The sequence below is a fragment of the Bubalus bubalis genome, chromosome 15 (assembly GCF_019923935.1).
Source record: "Bubalus bubalis isolate 160015118507 breed Murrah chromosome 15, NDDB_SH_1, whole genome shotgun sequence".
Taxonomy (NCBI): Eukaryota; Metazoa; Chordata; class Mammalia; order Artiodactyla; family Bovidae; genus Bubalus; species Bubalus bubalis.
The window spans coordinates 24,899,798-24,923,397 of record NC_059171.1 but is presented as its reverse complement, the minus strand read 5'-3'; the positions used below and the strand labels follow the sequence as shown (position 1 = coordinate 24,923,397).

At 37.7% G+C, this 23,600-nt stretch overlaps 1 protein-coding gene across 1 annotated transcript in view; it reads left to right on the top strand.

The window, feature by feature from the left end:
• Positions 1-3,245, top strand: part of ANGPT1 (angiopoietin 1) — a 301,739-nt gene extending 298,494 nt beyond the window's left edge. Inside the window, exon 9 of the mRNA XM_025265176.2 lies at positions 662-3,245. Coding sequence (XP_025120961.1) covers positions 662-822 — 161 coding nt within the window. The 3' untranslated portion in view covers positions 823-3,245. The remainder of the gene's footprint in view (positions 1-661) is intronic.
• Positions 3,246-23,600: the final 20,355 nt, after the last annotated feature.

Below are 23,600 nucleotides of genomic sequence, written 5' to 3'. Positions count from 1 at the left end.
TCATAATTTTTCTTTTACTAAGTTTAGAAAGAACTTTGACAATCACAGGAAAACATGCTGCTATATAGGAACTATGTGGTTACTCTCAATGAATGCTTCCCATATTGCTATAAACTGCAGAGAGGGTATAGCCATCCAAATTCATAGTTATTTTCTGGTATCCAGTTAATTTCAGAAGCAGCTAAGGGCCAGTAGGCAAAATTATGAACTACATGGAGGACATTTCTTTCTGTTTAGATGTTAGCTGTCCAAGCTCCTGAACTTCATTGCTAATAATTAATTGTTCTATTTCCAATAACAGGCTTCAGGTGGAATGCCTCTGAAGGGTTTCATTTTACTTACCCTTTGTACAAATCCAGGCCTGACTAGATCGTATCTTGAAACCCAAATGCTTCCCATCATTACATTGGGAAATGAGTCCCAATGGAGTGACACTGAAAGCTGATTTTCATGAGAGCATTCCTCTTTCTGATTACACTGTCTGTTGGATGCTATTTAAAACAATTTCACTACCAGGAAGATATTTTTTGAATACCTCTGATTTGCAAATAATCATAAGTATGAATGTTTCCCTTCAGTAAGTGGCATGAATTTCCAAATGTTCAATTTACTTATGTAATTGTTTCTTCTCCTTCTCTTTCATTATTAACTAATTTTTCAGGCTGGTGGTTTGATGCCTGTGGCCCATCCAATCTAAATGGAATGTTTTATACAGCGGGACAGAACCATGGAAAACTGAATGGAATAAAATGGCATTATTTCAAAGGACCCAGTTACTCCTTACGTTCCACAACTATGATGATTCGACCTTTGGACTTTTGAAGGCATAACATCAGTCAAGAGCAATTATAAAAGCCACCAAGAAATCTGGAGAAGCCACCAGATGAGAAACTGCTTGAAAATTTCTGAAGCAAACATATGGTCTCCCTTCTAGCAACAAGTAGCAGTTATGTGAAGTCACCAAGGTCCTTGACTGTGAATTTGGAACCTTTTGAGTTCACAAAGTCTCTGCTTGGGATGATTGTGTTCATACGGCTTGACTATAGACTGCCATTCACTGTCATGCTTTTAAAAGGGAAGAAACTGTTAAGCTCACTGTGCTTCAAACTACTACTGGATCTTATTTTGGAACTATGGTAGCCAGATGATAAATATGGTTTATTTCATGTAAAACCAAAAAAAGAAAAAGAAAAAAGAGAGAGAGAGAAGAAGAAGAAAATGAACAACAACAAAAAGAGTATACATGAATAATAAAATCTGGCTTGCCATAATCCTTTGGAAAAGATATATTACACCAGTGAAATGGTGTTGTTTCTATGCAAACCTAATAAGTTTGTACTGTTGCACAATTTTAATAAAAGTTCAGGAAGAACAGCATTGCCCTCTGAGTTAGTGAAATGGATTTCAGAAGTCTAATTCCTAAATCATACTTGCTAGTTGATATCAGTTAACCCATCTTCAAATGTAAATTCCATTTTGGTAAACTATAAAGAATTGTAGTGCATGAAGAATAGCAGTGTGAAGTAGAAACACACTCCGTTATTCTTTGATTTTTTGATACAGTGATCAGAAAAGATGGACATAATCAACTATTGGACATATGAGATGAAAATTTATCCTTCCCCCCATGCTACAGCTTTCATTTATTTTAAAAATTGACTGATATATAAATATATTTATAGCCTGAGTAAAGTTTAAAGAATGTGAAATATATCATCAAGCCCTTAAAATAATATACATGCATTTAATATTTCTTTTGATATTATACATGAAAGCAGTATTTTAGAGTGTAATAAGTTGAAATAAAACCAAGTAAACTGGAACAGGTCATTTTACAGTATCTTCTTGCATGTGTCCACTTAAGTGTAACTTTATTATTTTTAAAATAATTATCTTCAATCCTTCACCCTGTTATTTCATGCTAATTTAATTTTTACTAATTAACTGAAACTTGCTTTCCAGATTCACTCTGTTCCAGTTTCTATAAAAGATACACTTTGAAGTCTATGAAAAGTGAAAGAAGAATTATAAATATCATTGTACATAGCATGTTTATATCTACAGTAAACCTAATAGCTGTTTATTCTGGAATATGCAACATTGCCCTCAATTGATGCAAATAAGCACATTTTCAAAAAACTACTATACCACTTTATGAAATATACTATTTCTTCATATTTTTCTACCTTGGGCTCTGTTTTGTTAGGCAATTTCTGATTTTAAGACATTACCATTACAGGAAAAAAATTGGCAAACTTTGTATTATATGCTAAAGAAAACACATAAACAAAAAAGAAAATTAATCATAGTCACTTGACTAAGAAAATTCTAATTACTAGTTACTATAAATCACAAGGAAAATATTTCTATGGCTTAACTGATTTTAAGTCAATTTTGGACACAGATATTTATGGCAATTTGAAGTTACTGCAGTATTTTGTCAAGAAGTGCTTTCTGCCTCTAAGTGCTCAAGGTTACAAGCGTGAGCAGTTTTTATCAAAACATAAGGTATACTCTGATATAAGCAAATTGAAATCCACTTTGAGTTTCCTTTCTTAAAAAAAGTAAAAGTTTTTATGGGGCACTAAGACCAGTTTTAGGCCTGGTGACTTGATCTCTTGTGCCTTTGTGGGTTTCCTCCATTTGAGAGAATAAAGCTACTCACATTTTTCAGAAATTATTTTTTCAAAGTTTACCATCAAATGTTTATACTTTTACATGTGTATACAAACCTGTTCTGCCTTAAAATTGATGTTTGCAGGTATTCCACAGTTTTTCTATTCTTGTCGACTCTTTCATAACACTGTTTAGCTGCTTCCTCTGAAAACCTCCTTGATGTTTTCATTTAAGTGAATGAAAGTGAGTGTTTTGTTTTTTTGTGTTCCTAGAGATTTTTTACTTACCATTCTTTTGAAAAGTAATACATTTTCCAATATAATACAAAAATAAAAGGAAATAATGGGAAAAAGCATGATATTTACTGTTTTGTTATCTGGGTTTAAAAAATGAAATAGTTCCAAGTATTTATTATTATAAAGCAGTATAAAATATTTTATGACTCCATTATGTGCACTGTGGCCATTTAACATGTATATCCTTTGCATTTAATTATTCAGGATAAGACAATTAGGTAATAGGATTTTGTCTTTCAATTTTTATATGAATTAAACTCATGTAGTTTCTATGCCAATTTCTGCACATCAATGGCAGCTTTATTTGATTTAAATAAAATTGAAAGTAACATATTTGTGCAACTCCTCATTTTAAATATTTTACAAGTTTTAAAATTAGAGATATATGGAAGTATGGGTTCTATGAAAAAAATTACCAAATGTACTAAAGTCTCAATCTTTGAAAAATCTTTCAGTCTTGGATATGATAAGAAAACTTAGCTCCATTAGAACATTAGATCAAAGCAACGGGTCTGAGACCCACATCTCTACTGTAATTGTTATGTCCTGTCAATAATTATCTTTTTTTATTTCTTGTGTTCTTTTTTTATTGAATAGATTCTTTAAATTCTATAGTGTTCTATATTTGCAAAAGTTTCACACATATGATTTAATACAATCCCATTACAGCCTTTTTTTTTAACCCTACTTCTCTATTGCCCCTCCTCCCTTTCCTCTCCACAGTGGTAACCAATAGTTTTTTTCTCTATATCTGTGAGTCTGCTTCTTTTTTATTTTATTCACTAGTTTGCTGTACTTTTTAGATTCTACATGTAAGTGATCGTATACAGTATTTGTCTTTCTCTGGCTTACTCTACTTAGCATATTGCCCTATGTCTATCCATGTTGCTGCAAATGGCAAAATTTCCTTCTTTTTTTTTATAACTGAGTAGTATTCCATTGTATGGGCTTCCCAGGTGGCTAAGTGGTAAAGAGTCTACCTGCCAATGCAGGAGATGTGGGTTCAATCCCTGGCTTTGGGAAGATGCTCTGGAGCAGGAAATGGCAACTCACTCCAATATTCTTGCCTGGGAAATCCCATGGACAGAGGAGCCTGGTGGCCTACAATCCATGGGGTCAGATGTGTCAGATATGACTTAGCAACTAAACAACAACAACATTCCATTGTGTGTGTGTGTGTGTGTGTAGCCCATCTTCTTTATCCATTCATCTGTTGATGGACATTTAGGTTGTTTCCATGCCTTGAGAATTATAAATAATGCTTTGAACATTGGGTTGCATGTATCTTTTCAAATTAGCAGGTTTTTTTCTTTTGGGGATATATACCCAGGGGCGGAATTGCTAGGCCAGATGGTAGTTGTAATTTTAGTTTTCCTAGAAGGCTCCACTGTACCAAAGGGTAGAAGGGTTCTCTTTTCTCCACATCCTGGCCAACACTTATTATGTGTGTTCTTTTTGATGATAGCCATTCTGACAGGTGTGAGGTGATACCTCATTGTGGTTTTGGTTTGCATTTCCCCGATGGTTAGCAGTGTTGACCATGTTTTGATGTGCCTATTGGTCAATTGCCTTTGCTGTTTGGAAGAATGTCTATTCAGTTCTGCCTTTTTTAATTGGGATTCTCATTTGTTTTTTGATGTTGAGTTGTACAAGCTGTTTATATATGTTGGATATTAACCCCTCATGGGTCAAATCATTTGCAAATATTTTCTCCCATTCAGTAGGTTGTCTTTTTGCTTTGTTGATGGTTTGCTATGCTGTGCAAGCAAGTTTAATTAACTTAAATGTTTAAGTTTAATTAGGTCCCATTTGTTTGGTTTTGCCTTTATTTTCTCTGCTTTAGGATGTCCTGTCAATTGTTAAATGCTGAATTATTATATGACAATTGACAATAAATTCTGGGAACTTGGTGTGGAATAATAGGATGCATTTTGAGTATCTGAGTTTGGTATAAAGGGAAAAGGGCATAAAGGCGGGTACCATTTTCAGCTATTTTTGCCACAAAACTAGGACTACCTTACCTAAGTTCCTCTTATATAAGCTAATTTGAAAATAAATGTATACTTCCTACCTATGTTATAAGGAATCAGAATTGACAATAAAAAGGTGCTAAAACATTGTAAGCTTAAAATGGACTTAAAAGAAAATAAGAATATGTGTGCACTTTAATACAGTGTCTAAACATCAAAACAGTAATATAAAAGGTTACAGAAGAAAATTATTAAGGCTCTAAATTAACTTGAATGTTTCCATTAGGGGAAAGGTATAACAAAAATATTCACAGTGAGTTTTTGGATTGTAATTATATAGCACTCCCTTTAGGAAATCATTTTATAGGCTTAATGAGCAGAATGTGAAATATTTTTAACAAAAACAGTGAGCAGCTACTTAGCATCCAAATGAAGCATTAAGAAGGTATTAAGGGTACAGGTGATTAAAGCATAAGGAAATTTACAATCAGAAAAATAAGCAAGTTACATTAATGATAAGTACAAGAAAGTTTATATTAATAAAATTATTGTTTTTTTAAACTGCAACAAGAATGCTGGGATAATGTGCTGAAGGTTATGTTCTGTGTAGAGTATAATTATAATAATGTATAAGGAAAAAAAGTGAGTAACTACTACTCAATAGTAAATATATATGTATGTGTTTTTAAAATTTAAGGAAACACACAGGCATCCCTCAATTTACACAATACATTTTATAGAAGATGGTGTTTGAGCTTTGTTCTTTGTACACTTTAGAAGGACTATACTTGCTGCAACTAGTGAATGCGTTGGAAGGAGGTAAAACTGGAAAAGTTTGGATCATTGAGGACAAATGATACAATCTGTTAGAATGAGGACCTGATATATACAGCAGCATAACATGAATGGACTGGATAAGCTAAATTTTGAGAGGATTTAAGGGGAAAAAATCAAATAATTCTATGATTAGATGGAAGGCAGGAAGGGTCAAGGTCATTCCAGATTTTTGTCTTGGCTAATTAGAGAGAAGATGGTGCAAATATCCAAAATAAGGAACACAGGTTTCGGGGAGTGGAAAATGAGTTCAATTTTACATGTTGAATTAGAGATGCTAGTGATTCAAGCTTGACAATGGAATATAAGGAGTCTGAGCTCAAGCAGGACCAACGTGGATGATATTGGACTCTAGATTATTCAGGCAGAAATTAAAATTATTACTCAAGATTATTTCAAAAGCATATGTAGTGAAATAGATCTCACTTAAATATTTGGTCAAGCATAATTTTAAGGAGCAGATAAATGACAATAATTCAAAAAGGAGATGAGAAATTACAAGCTGGATAAACTAGAGAAAAATCATCATGAGGGAATGGAGTTATAGAAGTCAGGTGAGTAGATTGCATCAATAACTGAAGATGCCTGACTCACCATGGATGGTGGGGCATTATGATTAAAAAGGGCCCCCTGAATTCGGCATACAGGGGGCCACTGGTGATTTTTGTTAGGCCAGAATTAGAGGTGGAGGGGTGAGACACCAGGCAGCAAGAGGGTTATGAATAAATGAAACGTAAGGACAAGAGGATAAGTAGAGTTCAGACTCTTCCTCCTTACAACAGAATTACTTCTAGGCTAGTGTTATATGTTAGAAGCTTTTTAGAAATGCAGAATCTCAGACCCCGTCCCACTACTGAATTAGAATCTTCATTTTAATAAGATACTCAAGTGACTCATGAACATTAAAAGTTTGAGAAATTTGGTTTAGATTGTTGTTGTTGTCATTGGGTCACTAAGTCATGTCTGAGTCTTTTGCGACCCCATTAACTTTAGCCCTCCCAACTCCTCTGTCCATGGGATTTCCCAAGCAAGAATACTAGAGTGGGTTGCCATTTCCTTCTCCAGGCGATCTTCTCAACCCAGGGATTGAACCCAGGTCTCCTGCTTGGCAGACTGATTCTTTACCACTGAGCCACCTGAAAAACCCATTGGTTTAGATTAGACTTTCAAAAAGAAGGCTGAGAATGAAAGGAGCTAGGGAGGGAACTAAAGGGACAGGAGTGGCTTTTAGGATTCTTTTTTAGGATGACAGGTGTGTGAGTGTACACGCAGACTAAGGAAGATGAGCCTTTCAAGGAACGGAGGCTGAAAGGAGGAACAGCAAGGTCCTTAGATGGAACAAGTGTTCTGAGGTGGCTGAGCATGACTGAGGGAGGGAGAGGAGGTTTACTTTTAATAGGAGGAGAAATGTCTCTCTGAAGAGACTAGGAGAGAATGAAATGCTGTAGGAGGCAGAGCCAATTAATGGTCTCTGTTTCCTAGAGGAAGTGGAAGGAAGGGAGCATGTATGTAAGAGTGTGGGCAGTTCAATCAAACAGTGTTTGGAAATAGGTTTGGCATGACCACTTAACGTAATGGTTGAAGTAAACATCTAGAGGAGTCACAACTTTATCAAGTACTTCTGGTGGCTCAAAGGGCAGCTCCTGCAATGCAGGAGAGCTGGGTTCCATCCCTGGGTTGGGAAGATCCCTGGAGAAGGGAATGGCAACCCACTCCAGTATTCTTGCTGGAGAATCCCATGGACAGAGGAGCCTGGCGGACCACATTCATGGTGTCACAAAAGTCCGACACAACTGAACAACTAACACTTTCACTTTCTAAAGATTTAATTAAGATTGGAAATCATGAGTTTGAACAGACTAATCTACTTTTCCCAGTGATTTCATATGTGTGAAGATAGTGAAATAAAAAGCCTCACCTAAAGCTCACTGTCTCCTCTTTAAAGCCCACCCACATTCCCCCAGACTAAATTTCTCACCCTTCTGTGTTCCCATGGCATTTTATTTCTACTTATGTTAAAGAATTTTCAGTTTGACTTGTGCTCCAGTCAGCTATGAATATACTTGTTCTGTGTCCAGATAATGAGCATTTGGTGTCAGGGATGAAATTTAATTAGTTTTTGTTGTTGTTATTACCAGAACCTAACATTGTGTCTAGAACATTCTTGAATCTCAATTAAGTGTCAGATGATTTACACTTTTTATGTTCCAGATTATAACCAGAGTTCTTATTCCATGTCTCATTTTACATTGTGTTTCCAGGAACCAGTATAATGCAAAGACAGCTTAGATGGCAAGTAAATTGGGTTAATTGGGGCTGAGTAGGTGGAGGAATGGATAGACCCATGACATGTGAATGAAAACTGCAGGAATTCAAAATGATCTATAATTTTTTTTTTTCTTGAGAGGTTATACTGTAAGAAAAATGCCTTTCTGCTTTCAACAAAAAGATTATAAAGACAATTTTTCCAAACATCAAAGAACATCAGATCATTTATATACTAATGAGAATCATGTGGGTTACATTTCTCTCTGAATTAGGCATGTTTTGTTTAGAGTGTAAGGAACAACAAGAAACAAACCATGGATCCTAGCATAACAAAAACATCTGATAATATTTGAGCTGCCTATGTCCAAACTAGTAAGACGCACAATGAGTCTAGTACTCAGAGAGCGACAACACTGATCTGAACCTCAGCCAAGGAGAGGACAGCCGAAGCACAGATGACAGCATTTCTGGGGGCAGTGGAACAAGGAAAAGGAGATGTGGGAATTTCCATTATTGTACCAAAAACCCACAAAAGCTTCTGCTGTAGTATCTCAGCAGTAAAGAATCCTCCTGACAATGTAGGAGAGGCAGATTTGAACCCTGGGTTGGGAAAATCCCCTGGAGAAGGAAATGGCAACCCTCTCTAGTATTGTAGGTATCCCTGGTGGTTCAGACAATAAAGAATCTGGCTTCAGTGCAGGAGACCTGGGTTCAATTCCTGGGTCAGGAAGACACCTGGAGAAAGGAATGGCTACCCACTCCAGTATTCTTGCCTGGTGAATTCCATGGACAGAGGAGCCTGGTAGGCTAGTTCATGGGTTCACGAAGAGTCAGATAAGACTGAGCAACTAACACTTTCACATTAGTATTCTTGCCTGGGAAATTCCATGGACAGAGGATACAGTCCATGGGGTTGCAAAAGAGTCAGACACAACTTAGTGACTCAACAACAATTGTATCTTCTGGAATATATTATTGCTTTTGTGAGTTTGCAGATTAAGAGTGAGGTTGAGCCACTTGGAAAAGGTGCCTGGTATGCAGACAGAGATCAGTATAAGTGTATTCACTGACAGTCTCTGGACCTCAAAACTGAGAATTCTAACATTATTGGTGCCCTGTGGCACTTTGTCCCCATAGGAAAGGCTGTTAACTGAGAAATCTTGCAACCTGTGATTCTCTATCAAGAGTCACAGGGTGTTTTAGGTTGCTGTTGGGTTTTTGTTTGTTCACTTGTTTTGGTTTGGGCTTGGTTTTTCTGACCAGGAGGCTGTGCCCAGCTCCCACACAAGGTGACCTAGAAGTGCTGAATGGTAAATGTCTCAATAAACAATTTTTAGCAGATGACAAACGTCTGTAGCCCTTCTTTTCCCCTTGATCAAGGCAACTCTGGGATGAATTCTACACTGTATCCCAAATCTCTCAGCAGAAATGAGTTCCCGTTGCTCACACTGGCAACTAACTCGATAGCACACTATTTTGTTGTGTTATTTTCCTACCTGTCTTATCTCCAATCCTTTCCCCAGTCCCTGGAATCACCTCTCAGATGAATTACTTGCCCTCAAATCTTTTTCTCATGCTCTACTTCAGGCAGAACCCAAATCAAGAGAAGTCTATGTGTATCAGGTACATGGTTAATTACTGAGAAACAGAGATGCCTTCAATAATATAAAGACCAGTTGAGAGTGAAAACAGTCACAGAGGAGCCTTTATAAGGACAGATGGCGCTGGTGGTCTCTGAAAGCATCCATCTAAACAACCAGTTGTAAGTTGTATTTTATATGTTACCACTGTACTTCCCTTTATAAAGTTTTGCTAAATATGCCAGACTAGAGTAAAACATACCATGGATAGTTGAGAGAAGGATTTGTGCCCACTCTGTGCTAGAGTAGAAAAGTTAAAAGTGACCATCCCCAAGGCAATTTCAGGGGTGGCCCTGGAGACTGGGACGTCTCCAAGGGGAAGGTGAACCTAGAGTGATACGGTTTTGAGCAGTTAAGTCATACGGGTTTCCTCATGAGAACATGTTTCTGCCACGGTAACCGTGGACTATTCCAGATTAAGAGAATCATCAGACTTCTTTAGGGTGGCCCCTGAGTTAAATGCATCCTATATGTACTGGTTACATTCACTGAGAGCTAAGCCAATGGCCTGCTTCTCGGTTTTATACTATTCTTCACCTCTTCTCTATTGGCACACCTCTCACTGCCCCAGCATCATTTCCCGGCTACATTTCTTCTACTGCTCCAACTTCATTCCTCCCTGATTATATAGACCCAGAGCATTGTTAGTGCTATCAACCTTATAACTCAGTCTGCCATGTTTATAAAAGTGATTAAATACAATCTGATTTTCCCTATTATTATTTCAGTGAGAAATGTATTTGGCTTAAAACATTTCAGTATGTTTCATTGTTTTCCAACATGAAAACCTTATTTATTTTCTACAAGAAACATTTTACCAAAATATTTATTTCAAACTGTCAGGTCCTTTTGTATTATTGCACTGAGCTTTCTGCTCAGTGTCTCACAAGGTCAAAATCAAGGCCTCAGCAAGCTGCATACTCATCTGGAGCTTAGGATCCGTCTAAGCACTCTGTTGACAGAATGAAGCTCTTGAGGTTGTAGAACTGGAGTCTTCTTCCTGCTGGAGGTGAGCTGGTGGCCATACTTGGCTCTTGGCCACTCTCGGGGAAGACTGTATATTGTTATTGTTGTTCAGTCACTCAGTCGTGTCCGACTCTTTGCAACTCTATGGACTGCAGCACGCCAGGCTTCCCTGTCCTTCACTATCTCCCAGAGTTTGCTCAAACTCATGTCCATTGAGTCAATGATGCCATGCAATCATCTTATCCCCTGTTGCCCCCTTCTCCTCCTGCCCTCAATCTTTCCCAGTGTAAGGGTCTTTTCCAATGAGTTGGTTCTTCACATCAGGTGGCCAAAGCATTGGAGCGTCAGCATCAGTTCTTCCAATGAATATTCAGGGTTGATTTCCTTTAGGATTGACTGGTTTGATCTCCTTGCAGTCCAAGTGACTCTCAAGAGTCCTCTCTAACACCACAGTTTGATTATATGGGCTTAACCTAATCATATGAACCCTGTAAATTGGGGTCTAGACATTAGAGACAGGAGTGAAATCCATTACCTTCACAGTCCTGGGCATTATACTGGGCAAGTGCAATATGAGGTAAAGAATTTTGGGGACCAGCAAAGAATTCTGCCTCGCATAGATGAGAAGGGGCTTACTGGGTAGTACAATGGTAAATAAATCTGCCCACCAATGTAGGAGATGCCGGTTCCATCCCTGAGATGGGAAGAACCCCTGGAGAGGAAAAGGAAATGGCAACCCACTCCAGCATTCTTGTGCAGAACATTCCTGTGGACAGAGGAGCCTAGTGGGCTACAATCCATGGAGTCACAGAGTAAGATACATCTTAGCAAGTAAACAACAACAACAACATAGATGAGAAACAAAGTATATAATAATACTCTGTTTATCAGGAAATAGATCTAGTGTTTTGGAAATGGTGCATATTCAAGAAAACATTGTCATGTATTACATATGTAGTTAATGTCTCAAGAAACAATCTTCAACAGAGAATGTTTCTCTGCGGATAAACATCTCACGCATGTATGCTAAGTCGCTTCGATCATGTCTGACTCTTTGTGACCCTATGGGCTGTAGCCAGCCAGGCCTCTGTCCGTGGGATTCTCCAGGCAAGAATTCTGAGGTGGTTGCCGTGCCCTTCTCTAGGGGATCTTCCTGACTCAGGGATCCAACCCGCGTCCCTTACGTCTCCTGAATTGGCAGGCAGGTTCTTTACCACTAGCACCACCTGGGAAGCCCACAGATATACATCTCAGGTCAATATATGTCAGAAGATCTAGGCCAACAGCCTAGCACTGATATTTACCCTAGAAAATTCTCTTACCCTCTCTGATATTATTTCCTCAGATTTTAAACATGGATAATAATAACAATCTTTGCTTGCTTTTTTTTCTTTCCTGTTCAGTATCATTGTCAGAATCAATCAGATATTTAAGTACTATTGTGAGTATAAATCTCAATTTCACAAGCTCAGACAAGCAAGAAAGACCACAATAATTTACACTGTGATAATATAATTATATAATACATTATATGGTTTAATCAGCTTGATTTTAACTCCCCCTCAAATCAGCAAGGAAATCACTTTAGTTACTTGCGACTTCCCTATCCCAGCACAGTGTGGAGGTTCTAGAGTGTAATGGAGAGACAAGGTCATGGAGACCACACCTCCAGTCATACTCCACATCATTGACCCCCGAGCCACCCATTGTCCCAAGGGCAATCTTTTCCATCAGCTCTGGTATGCTAAAGAGTTGGGAGCTGGACCCACAGTATATTGTAGCCTGACTGTTAATACATCACAATCCTCAAACACGAAAGTCTTGCCCACCCAAGTTCTGTATCTTTGTGCATTTGGGTCCTACTGTCAGGAATGCCTTCAGTTTTCTACCCTGTATCCAGGGATATTGAATATCTCTGAAACATTCTTAAAATTTTGCTCAAACATTACTATATCTTCCTTGATCACATTACCACATCCCCATGACTGTGAGTCCATACCATCTTAAAATGTATAGGAGCACCTGATACAAAGTATTAGAGTTCCTTGTTAGTGATGGCCTTTCTTTCTTACTAGATCATGAGTTCTCCAAGAGAAAGACTCTGTTATTTGACTCTGGTAATTAACTGTTGTTTGCTTTAAATTTAGCACAAAATTCAACCATGTAGAATGTGGTACATCAAAATAAATATTTAATGAAAGAATCTCACCATTTTCTCTCCCTTTTTTACATTCTATATTCCAGTTTTATTGAACTTTAAGTGTATTCTGTTGATCTGGTCCTTTCCTTCCCATGCCTTTGTATATTATGTCTCATATTATGCATCTGATATATCATATACATTATACATATACATTATATATATGAGATTGCAGGCAATACTAGGAAGTGAAATCCTCATGTTGAAAAGTGATAAATGAAGGGAAAGAATTGTGATTTTTTTTGCCTTTTCTGGACAAATAATACCTCAGAATTGATGGGAATATTTCTCTTCCTAGAATGATAGAATTACAATGCCATCATTTTATGTTCCCTGATGAGCTAGTGGATCTAAGCAATGGTTGCTGCTGCTGCTGCTGCTAAGTCACTTCAGTCGTGTCCGACTCTGTGCAACCCCATAGACGGCAGCCCACCAGGCTCCCCCGTCCCTGGGATTCTCCAGGCAAGAACACTGGAGTGGGTTGCCATTTCCTTCTCCAATGCATGAAGTGAAAAGTGAAAGGGAAGTCGCTCAGTCATGTCCGACTCTTAGCGACCCCATGGACTGCAGCCCACCAGGCTCCTCCGCCCATGGGATTTTCCAGGCAAGAGTGCTGGAGTGGGGTGCCATCGCCTTCTCCAAAGCAATGGTTATTGACATTAATAAAAATAATGAACTAAACACCATAGAACTCCTATTTGAATCACACATTGTTTATGAAGCATTCTTGCCAAAAACCAAACCTGAATCCTATAAAACTCTACATGTAACTATCAATTTACAGAAATTTAAAAAATGGGCAGAGGATACGAACAAACATTTTTCCACAGAAGACGTACAGATGGCCAACAGACACATAAAAAGATGCTCAACATCGCTAATCATCAGAGAAATGCAAATAAAAACCTCAGTGAGACAGCATATCACACCTGTCAGAATGGCTATCGTCAAAAATACTGCAAATAATAAATATGGTTGAGGGGATGGAGAAAACGAAACCCTAGTCCACTGTTGGTGGGAATGTATTGAATTGACCAAAAATTTCCATCAGTGTTTAAACAAAAATAAAAGACACATTCTTCATTTTCACCAAGAACTTTATTGAATAATGTATTCACAGTCTTGTTTCACTACCTTCTGCCATTTTTCAGGCAACTTCTTAATTCCGTCTTCCCAAAACCTGTTGTATTTTTGAGCAAAGAACTGTTCCAGGTATCTTTTACAGTCTTCTATGGAAATGAAATTTTTTTCCACTATGAGAATTTTGTAAAGACCAAAATAAATGAAAATCTGAAGATACAGTGTCTGATGAATGTGGCGGATGAATCAGAACTTCCTAGTCAATCTGTAATAGTTTTTGCCCAGTCATAAAAGAAACATTCAGTCTTGTATTATCCTGATTGAAGATTATGCATTTTCTGTTGACTGCTTCTGGACACTTTTTGTGGAGTGCTGCTTTCAGTTGGTCTAATTGGAAGCAGTATTTGTTGAAATCAATCATTTGGTTTTCTGGAAGGAGTTCACAATGGAGGACTCCCTTCCAATCCCACTATATACACAGTATCACCATCTTTGGATGAAGACTGGCCTTTGGTGTGGTTGGTGGTGGCGCATTTCACTTGCCCCACAATCTCTTCTTTCCACATTATTGTACAGTATCCATTTTTCATCACCTGTCACAATTTGTTTTAAAAATGGAACGTTTTCATTATAGTTAAGTAGACAATCACATGTGGAAATACAGTCAAGAAAGTTTTCTTCACTTAACTTATGTGTAACCCAAACATCAAAGTGACTAACATAACCAAGCTGGCGCAAATGCTTTTCAATGCTTGATTTGGATATTTTGAGTGTGTGTGCTATCTCCCACATGGTATTACATTGATTGTTCTCAATTAATGTCTGGGTTTGATCACTATCAATTTCAACTGATCATCTAGACTCTGTAGCATTGTCCAGAGAGAAATCATCAGCATGAAACTTCAAAAACCACTTTTGACACATTCAGTCAGTTACAGGACCATCTCCAAACACTGAACAAAATTTTTTGTGCCTTTCAGTTGGATTTTTAACTTTCTTGAAATAATAAAGCATATTACGCTGAAGAGTTTTTTCTTTCATCTTCAATATGAAAATGGCTACACAAAAATTCACCAACTCTGGTAAATTTTTTTAAATGCACACTGATATGATAACTCTCACAATACAGTCTAAGAAAATCACTTTGAATGAAGTTAAAGACAAATATGTACTACTAGAACCATCTTACTGTAAAAAAAAACTGAATGAGCTTCTTTTGGCCAACCCAATAAATTGATGCAGCCACTATGGAAAACACTATGGAGATTCCTTAGGAAATTAAAAGTAAAACTACTGCATGATCCAGCAGTTCCTCTCCTGGGCATATATCTAGAATAAAGTGAAACACATTTGAAAAGATACATACAGTCCATGTTCATAACAGCATTTATCTACAATAGCCAAGATATGAAAGCAACTTAAGTGTCATCAATGGCCAAATGGAGATATATATATATAATATACATGCATACAATATTAATTTACATATAATGGAACATTATATATAATATATATAATGAAATATTACTCAGCCATAAAAAAGAACGAAGTTTTGCCATTGGTAATAAGATGGATGACCTGGAGAATATTAGGCTTAGAGAAATAAAGTCAGACATAGAAAGACAAATACAGTATGTTATCATTTATATGTGGAATCTAAAAAAGAAAACAGAGGAATGAATATAACAAAACAGAAACAGACTCACTGATGTAAAGAGCAAACTAGTGGTTACCCATGGGGAGAGGGCATGGTAGTGGGATGAGACAGAGTAAAGGATTAAAAGGTACAAACTACCATGTAGAAAATAAACTACAATGATACAGTTTATAGCACAGGGAATACAGCCAATAATTTATAATAACTTTAAATTGAGTATAATCTATAAAAATATTGAATCCCTATGTTGTACACTTGAAAGTAATGTAATATTATAAATCAACTATAATTCAATAAAATGAAGTGTGTAGATTAACTTTAAAGCCAGCACTTACAACTTCCTTTAAAGTATTTTGCATTTCCAGTTGTAACATACTTACACAGAAGATTTTTATGACTACTGCCTATCTCGATACAAAGTATTTTAAAGCGCCTGCTGCATCTTAGATGCCTTGTGTTTATATAGAAGATACTCTTTAAGAGTTTGTGCACTCCGAGCATTTCTGCATTTATGTACTCCTTTGTCTAAATAGCTTACCTATGAAGAAATCAGGAAATGATGTTCTCTCCAATGTATCCCTGGAATCCCTTTGCAGAATTTCAGTGAAAACCAGCTGCTTCCTCAGTGGTTACAATTCACAGTTATTTCCACAAAACATTGTTTTTATTAAGAAAATGATTTTCTGCTGAGAATGCGTCATCTCTGCTACATCTTTCCTTTGGTGGTTTATAAAAAAAATAAACAGTTCTTTATGCAATTCATATTGAAATCAAATTGAGAGAATGCCATCAGCTGAGACATGCTAGTAACATTTGGGCCTTCCTCCATCAGCACTGCCAAATACCTAGGTGGGTGGCTTCTTCCTAATTCTCGTGTCCATTCATCTGTATCAACTTGGGCATTTTTCAGTGATTTTACGCCAAAGGCATGCATTTAAATAGATAATTATATTTTTATATTATTTTCTGTGTATTCCTTTAGTCTTTTGTTGTGACGAGAAGAATAAACATGTCCCCAAAAGTATCTGGCTTTCTGTTTTTCATCATCAAGTAACAAACCTCAAAACATCTTTTAAACATTGAATTTTTTAATTACTAAAATTGTGTAAAGTCTCGTTGTGTTTCTTACTATTGTCTGTGTTGTACAAAGGTTTATTGTTGTTGTTTGGTCGCTGAGACATGTCCGAATCTTTTGCAAGATTATGGACTGCCCTTGGACTTTGTAGCCTATCAGGGCCCTCTGTCCATGGGATTTTCCAGGCAAAAATATTGGACTGGGTTGTCATTTCCTTTTCCAGGGGATCTTCCCAACCCAGGGATCAAACCTGCATTAGCAGGCAGGTTCTTTACCATTGAGCCACCTGGGAAGCCCATGCAAATGTATAGATATTTATTTTTACGTTCTGACGATTTTCCTCCAAATTCCTCATACTAAATATGAGAGTCACCAGGGGCCATGTGGGTGATGAGTAAGTCTTAATTCTTTCCATTGAAAATCTTTAGACTAAATATTTTACTGATTCATTTTTTATGATTAAAACAATTTTTAAAATCAAAACAGAAGCAGACATTTTAGTATTTCTCCCTGTGATCAAAGTTCTGTTCTACAAGCCTCTGGTATAGGGAACCCACTTGGAGATCCCTCTTCTCTCTTGTAAACTTCCTATGCATGTGTGCATGCTCAGTCACTTCAGTCGTGTCCGACTCTGTGACATTACGGCAGGCTCCTCTGTCCTTGGAATTCTCCAGGCAAGAATACTGGAGTGGGTTGCCATGCCCTCCTCCAGGGGGTCTTCCCCACCCCGTAATTGAACCAGTGTCTCTTGCATTGCAGGTGGATTCTTTACCTGCTGAGCCACCTGGGAAACCCCAAACTCTTCATTTAGAGACTAAAGTTGTAATCGTATTTGTAAAGCTAGATCCAAGTTCAGCATATGGCACATGCTAAATAGCTGCTTATGGAGCTAAAAAGAACTGAAATATTAGATATTGATTAAGTTATATATAGTCTTACTCTCTCAGAAGAGAAAATTCTGCTTGGTTCACTTAGCTTACTGTCTAAGGTTTATTTCACTCACTTTTGAATGACACTGATTATACATGTATCAGTGTTTAACAGTAACACTCATTTCATTTTATTACAGTTCTTAAAACTGTGTCCCTAAATACCTGAAATCGATTTAGAATGTTACAAATATCTGCTTAACTTAAAAGGGAGACTCTGACCATTAAATATATATATATATATATATATATATATAGTACTGTCCTCAGTGTCATTTCCTGTATTTAAGGAAGCAAGAGGCAAACCACAAAACCATTACTGAGGCATGATATGTGTGCTTCTCTTAGATATTTAAAGACTACCACCAAACAACATTCCTTTGCTTCCACTTAATAATATTATTAGATTTAATCTCTAAAAACATACCTGAAATTTAAGACTTCTCCATTATTAACCACTGTTTATTGGCCTTAAATAAAAAGATGATTTCTGCCTTAAGGATTTGCTGTGTGACTTAAACTAGAGGCTGAATGGAATTAATTCAATGTAGAGATCCAGTTTTAGCTGCTTTTGTAGTTCATAGTTACAATCATAAGGAGCCCAACCAGCCCATATTTATGGAGCACCCACTGTGTGGAAAATGCTGCAGTGGCACCATGGATAGCAAAAAAGAAAGTAACCACTTTATCACAAAGAACGAACACGTAAGGAATGGACATCGCAGTCAGACGCCTAGTATCATGCAGGTCACTCTGATAGATCAGGATGGGGAACACATGTATACCTGTGGCAGATTCATTTTGATATTTGGCAAAACTAATAAAATTATGTAAAGTTTAAAAATAAAATAAAATTTAAAAAAATAAAAAAAATAATTGAATGGAACATTAATAACTGAACTAATTCAGTATTTTTATTTTTTAAGACTCTAAGGTCTCATTCCTGATTCTATCACACCCTGAATGCTGATTGCAACACCTTGCGGATCCTAACAAAGGTTGTTCATCATTTCTATCCCAGGTCTTTGACATGCTAAGGCAAGTTTCCCAGATTCTATTTGCTTGAAAGCTCTTAGTTCCCTTCCCTAAAACAGTGAATAGGAATTAGGGCTTGGTTCCCAGAAAGCAAAACTGAAACTCTCAAACAAGCAAGAAAAAAGGAAAGCTGTTCCAATATTTAGGAGGGTGCCTCAAAAATAAAAGGAGTAACCAAGGATAATAAAAGGGCCATCTACAACTGGAGGGTAATAGGCACCACTGAGCAGGATTTATAACTAACAAACATGTCAGGAGCATTGAAGACCAGGTCTAGAAAGACAAGATTGTCAGGAAACCAGCACCAATTAGATGTACATTCCAAAACAGAATTAGTTACATGAGTGTTACAAGAAGGCTGAGTATATATTTGGGTAGGTGTGTGGAGCCTGTTTGAGGGAATTTTGATCTGTGGCTTAACAAAAGGAGGCATCATCTTAACATTTTGGTGGAGCTGGGGCAAAGAGCAGATTGCCCAAAATTATATTTGGAAATCTCACCATAATCAAGGCAGAACAACTGCAAAGACCATTCCACGGTGTAGTAGGGGAGGTGAGGCTGGGAGATCCCAGTAACAAGATAGGAAAATAGTTTTAGGAAGTTGTCATGGAAGATAAACAATGAATATCAGGGGCCAGTGTTTCCCCTGGAGGTGGAGGACATTCTCATGTCCAAAACTCAGAGAGGAAGTAGTGACTTAGAAGACAAACATTCGGTTGATAAGAGGCAAAGCTTTCTCTTTGTCTTTTGCCTTAATTTTAAAACAAGGAGACATTCGAGCACTACTGTGAGAGAGCAAAGGGAGTTAGAAGTCACCTCCTGCAGCATTTGCTTTGTGTTTGTCTGTTTATTAATAGACATTATGTACATACAGCCGGAGACCGGGAACGCAATTAACATATTCTCTGCATCACTGAGGTTATATTTTTTCTCGGGGAGACTTAAGTGACACAAAAATGATTCACTGATATAGTCTCAGATAATGACAGATGCTATTAAGAAAATAAAGCAGGATAGGATGTGAGCATGAACGGGCAGGGGATGGTGGGGCCTTTTCAGGGAAAGTGGTCAGATGATAGTGAGAAGAAGACTTGAAGGGGACTTTAATGTGAAGAACCGAACTAGGCAAAACCTCCGGGAACAGAATGTTCTAGATGAGCAAACAGCAAATGAAAGGCTGCAGAGGCAGGCATGTGCTTGGTGTGCTTGGGAGAGAGAAGGTCGGTGTGGGGGGAATAGGTCTGGGAGTGGTCGATGGGATTGCAGAGGTTGGCAGCAACTGCGTCCTGCCATCTTCACAGTGTACTTTGAGGAATCGGGTTTTGTTCCAGGTGCTCTAGGAAGCAGTGGAGGGTTTTGAGTAGCAAGCATTGTGATCTGAATGCATGCTTAAAAATTATCTCAGTTTTTTCTTTTGCTTTGTAATAATGAGAGCTATAGCTGTATCTCTAATGCCCTACATCCCTTTCTTATCACTGATGTCACCATGGCACAGAGCATATGCCAAATATTATCCTAAGTATTATTCCAGAAATAAATTTTTTCATAGACTTTACTGTGGAAAATTTTAGGAAGACAATAAAAACGATCAGGAAAGGTGGATTCTACGAAGGAAAACTTTCAATGTATAAAATGTTCCCAAAGATAGTAAATTTATTCTGATAGTAGAAGATCTAGTAACAATGGTGTATACTTTTCTCTTGAAAAAAAAAAAAAAAAAAAGGTACTAAAATTTCCTAAAAGATGATCACAATCAAAATAACACACTAGGACAGAATTCTGGCAAGAGATGAACGTTTCCTGATTCTGGTTCTGCTCCTCAGTGCTCTCTCATCACTGCTGCCTTCTTGTTGGCACATTTCTTGCTGAGCATTTCCTATTGCACACTCCCTACTGCATATATCCTGCTGTGCATTTCCTATTGCAGTCAGGTACACTACTTATTTGCCACCAAGATGGACACAATTATTTGTTTAAAAGGTCCCATTCTACATGCTTCTTTCCTTTTCACTCAGGTCATCATTTGGTCATGTCTCTAGTTGTCCAAGTGAAAGTGTTAGTCACTCAGTCATGTCTGATTCTCTGAAACCCCATGGACTGAATCCTGAAAGGGGTAGCCATTCCTTTACGGATCTCCTGCATTGCAGGCGGGCTCTTTACCATCTGAGCCACCTAATCAATTCTCATTACCAATAAATATAATCTTGTGATCATTTATGTGCTTCTACGATGAATAAAAACTATATTCAGGATAAGCAAACTCTGGAAGATAACATTTTCACATACAGAGAATAGGTTGAATCCCTCCCACTTAAAGTTGTGTGTTGCTGAGCAAATTATCGAACCTGTCTGAACCTCAGTTTCCACAAGGGAATGAGACTGTGATGGGTTTCCCAAGTGGCCCAGTGGTAAAGAATTCGCCTTACAATGCAGGAGCCACAGGAGACACAGGTTCAATCCCTGGGTCAGAGAGATGCCTGAAGGAGGAGATGGCAACCCACTCCAGTATTCTTGCCAGGATAATCCCATGGACAGGGGAGCCTGGCACACTACAGTCCATGGGGTCACAAAGAGTCAGACATAACTAAGCACACATTCATTCCCATTCCTAAGACTATAATAAGGGTTAAGGGGGAAAATATAGAAACTTCACATTCTTGTACCCTAAACATGGTAAATATGCTTAAATGGTAGCTTTTATTATTTAAGTGGTTAAAATAACAATTACCAATGTAGCCTCATATTTTGATTAAAAGAAAGAAGATAGTGAACCTATAACCATTTCTGGTCCCTGAACCACCTAAAGAAATGCAGAGACCCACCCACAAGGGCTTATAAGAAAGGTCAAAAGGTTATATGAACATGTGAACATTTTTAACCACAATTTAGATAAATTCACCACAAAATGGACTTCCCTGGTGGCTCAGTCGGTAAAGCGTCTGTCTACAATGAGGGACACCTGGGTTCAATCCCTGGGTCGGGAAGATTCCCTGGAGAAGGAAATGGCAACCCACTCCAGTACTCTTGGCTAGAAAATCCCATGGATGGAGGAGCCTGGTGTCCATGGGGTCGCAAAGAGTCGGACATGACTGAACGACTTCATTTTCACCACAAAATAGCTCAACTTTCAAATATGTGTTTTAAGAGTTAAAGAACATGAATAAGAAATAATAAGATTGAATATTTATGAAAGAGAACAATCTCTTAGGATGATTTCTTTATGATGGTCAGTTTTACTTAACATTCCTCTGTGGACACACTTAAGTAAAATCTTATGAAACTCAAGAAATTATTTTTCTGAAGGTTAGCACCTAGATTATTTTAAAATGACATTTCTTATTTTTTGAAACAGATCACTTTTTTTTTTTTCCAAAGGAGTAAAACAATTCCTTGGCCTTCACCTCTGAACTCTCACCTTCCCAAAAGACATCTCCAGCAATCTACAAATTCTCCCATATGGAATGATTTAATTTGACAAAGGACAAAAATACCAATTAACTTTATTTTAATTGACTCAACTGTGTGATGTCTGGAAAAGTTGATGACTCAAAAGAAAATCTGACAAGAATGTTTTCAGATCAGAGGGAAATTGCAAAACTTTTGGCTGTGCACCAAATAGGCAAGCTTTGGCAACATCCTGTAATAAAGACCAGGAGAAAATTGTTAGGTATGCAACAGTTTATTCAGGACAATCTTTAAAAGGTTTCCATTGGATAAAAAAGCCTTGTCTTCTTTTCATTTAATATTGAGTGTCCGTCTGTGTTTAGTATTTTTCACAATGAACTACTAATTAGAACCAGACCTCGTACAAGCATCTCTGAAATTCTCCTCAGTAACTGTTGACCTGCAACACCCTCATGATTTCTACTGTGGGCCACTATTTTCCAAGCACTCGCCTTTTAAAAAAATTGTCCTGTATCAGTAGATTAGGATTGAATTGCACACTTGACTTTTTCCTTAGTATGTGTGTGTCCTTAGTTTCTCAGTCATGTCTGACTCTTTGCAACCCCATGGACTCTAGCCTGCCAGGCTCCTCTGTCCATGGGGATTCTCCAGGCAAGAATACTGGAGTGGGTTGCCATTCCCTTCTCAGGAGAATCTTCCCAACCCAGGGATCGAACCCAGGTCTCCGGCATTGCAGGTGGCTTCTTTACTGTCTGAGCAACCAGGGAAATCCATACATACACATACGTAAGTTTATATATGAGAGAAAGAAAAAGAAGGAAGGAAGAAAGGAGAAAGGAAAGAAAGAAAAAGAATAAAAAAAAAAAAAAAGGATTCAGATCATTTTCCTTTGTGCCAGATTACCAGTTGATAAGATCTCCCTGGAAGGAGGTTTCTGAAAGGCATTCCAAACTCTTAGCGAAGACTGATGATGTTATAGAATTCACGTTTAACCAATTTTCAGATGACACAAAGGAAAGGAGGCTATCTAACCTACTGACCATCTGTCAAGTCTCTGCCTCACCGCCACCAAAAAAAAGATACATGGGGTGAGGAGATGAATTTAATAGAAGGTTTTAAAATTACATCTTAAATATAGAAGGGCATGTGCACGTGTGCTCAGTCATTTCAGTCATGTCCCACTCTTTGTGACCCCGTGGACTGTAGCCTGCCAGGCTCCTCTGTCCATGGGATTCTCCAGGCAAGAATATTGGAGTGGGTTGCCATGCCCTTCTCCAGGGGATCTTCCTGACCCAGGAATCAAACCCAAGTGTCCTGCGTCTCCTGCACTTCAGACTGATTCTTTATTACTGAGCTACCGGGGAAGCCCATAGAAGGACATAGTCACTGTAAAAGACATTCAGTTCAGTTCAGTCGCTCAGTCATGTCCAACTCTTTGCGACCCCATGAATTGCAGCACATATCAAACAGGACATAAGGCTTTAAAGTAAAACTTACAGGATTCTTTCCCATCCTTCTGGACTCCTACTCACTCCCCAAATATAATCACTCTTCAGTGCTTCTTGCCCAATCCTTTTTTAAAGGATTTTTTGTGTGAATATAAGTATAATATGTAGATATATGTATATG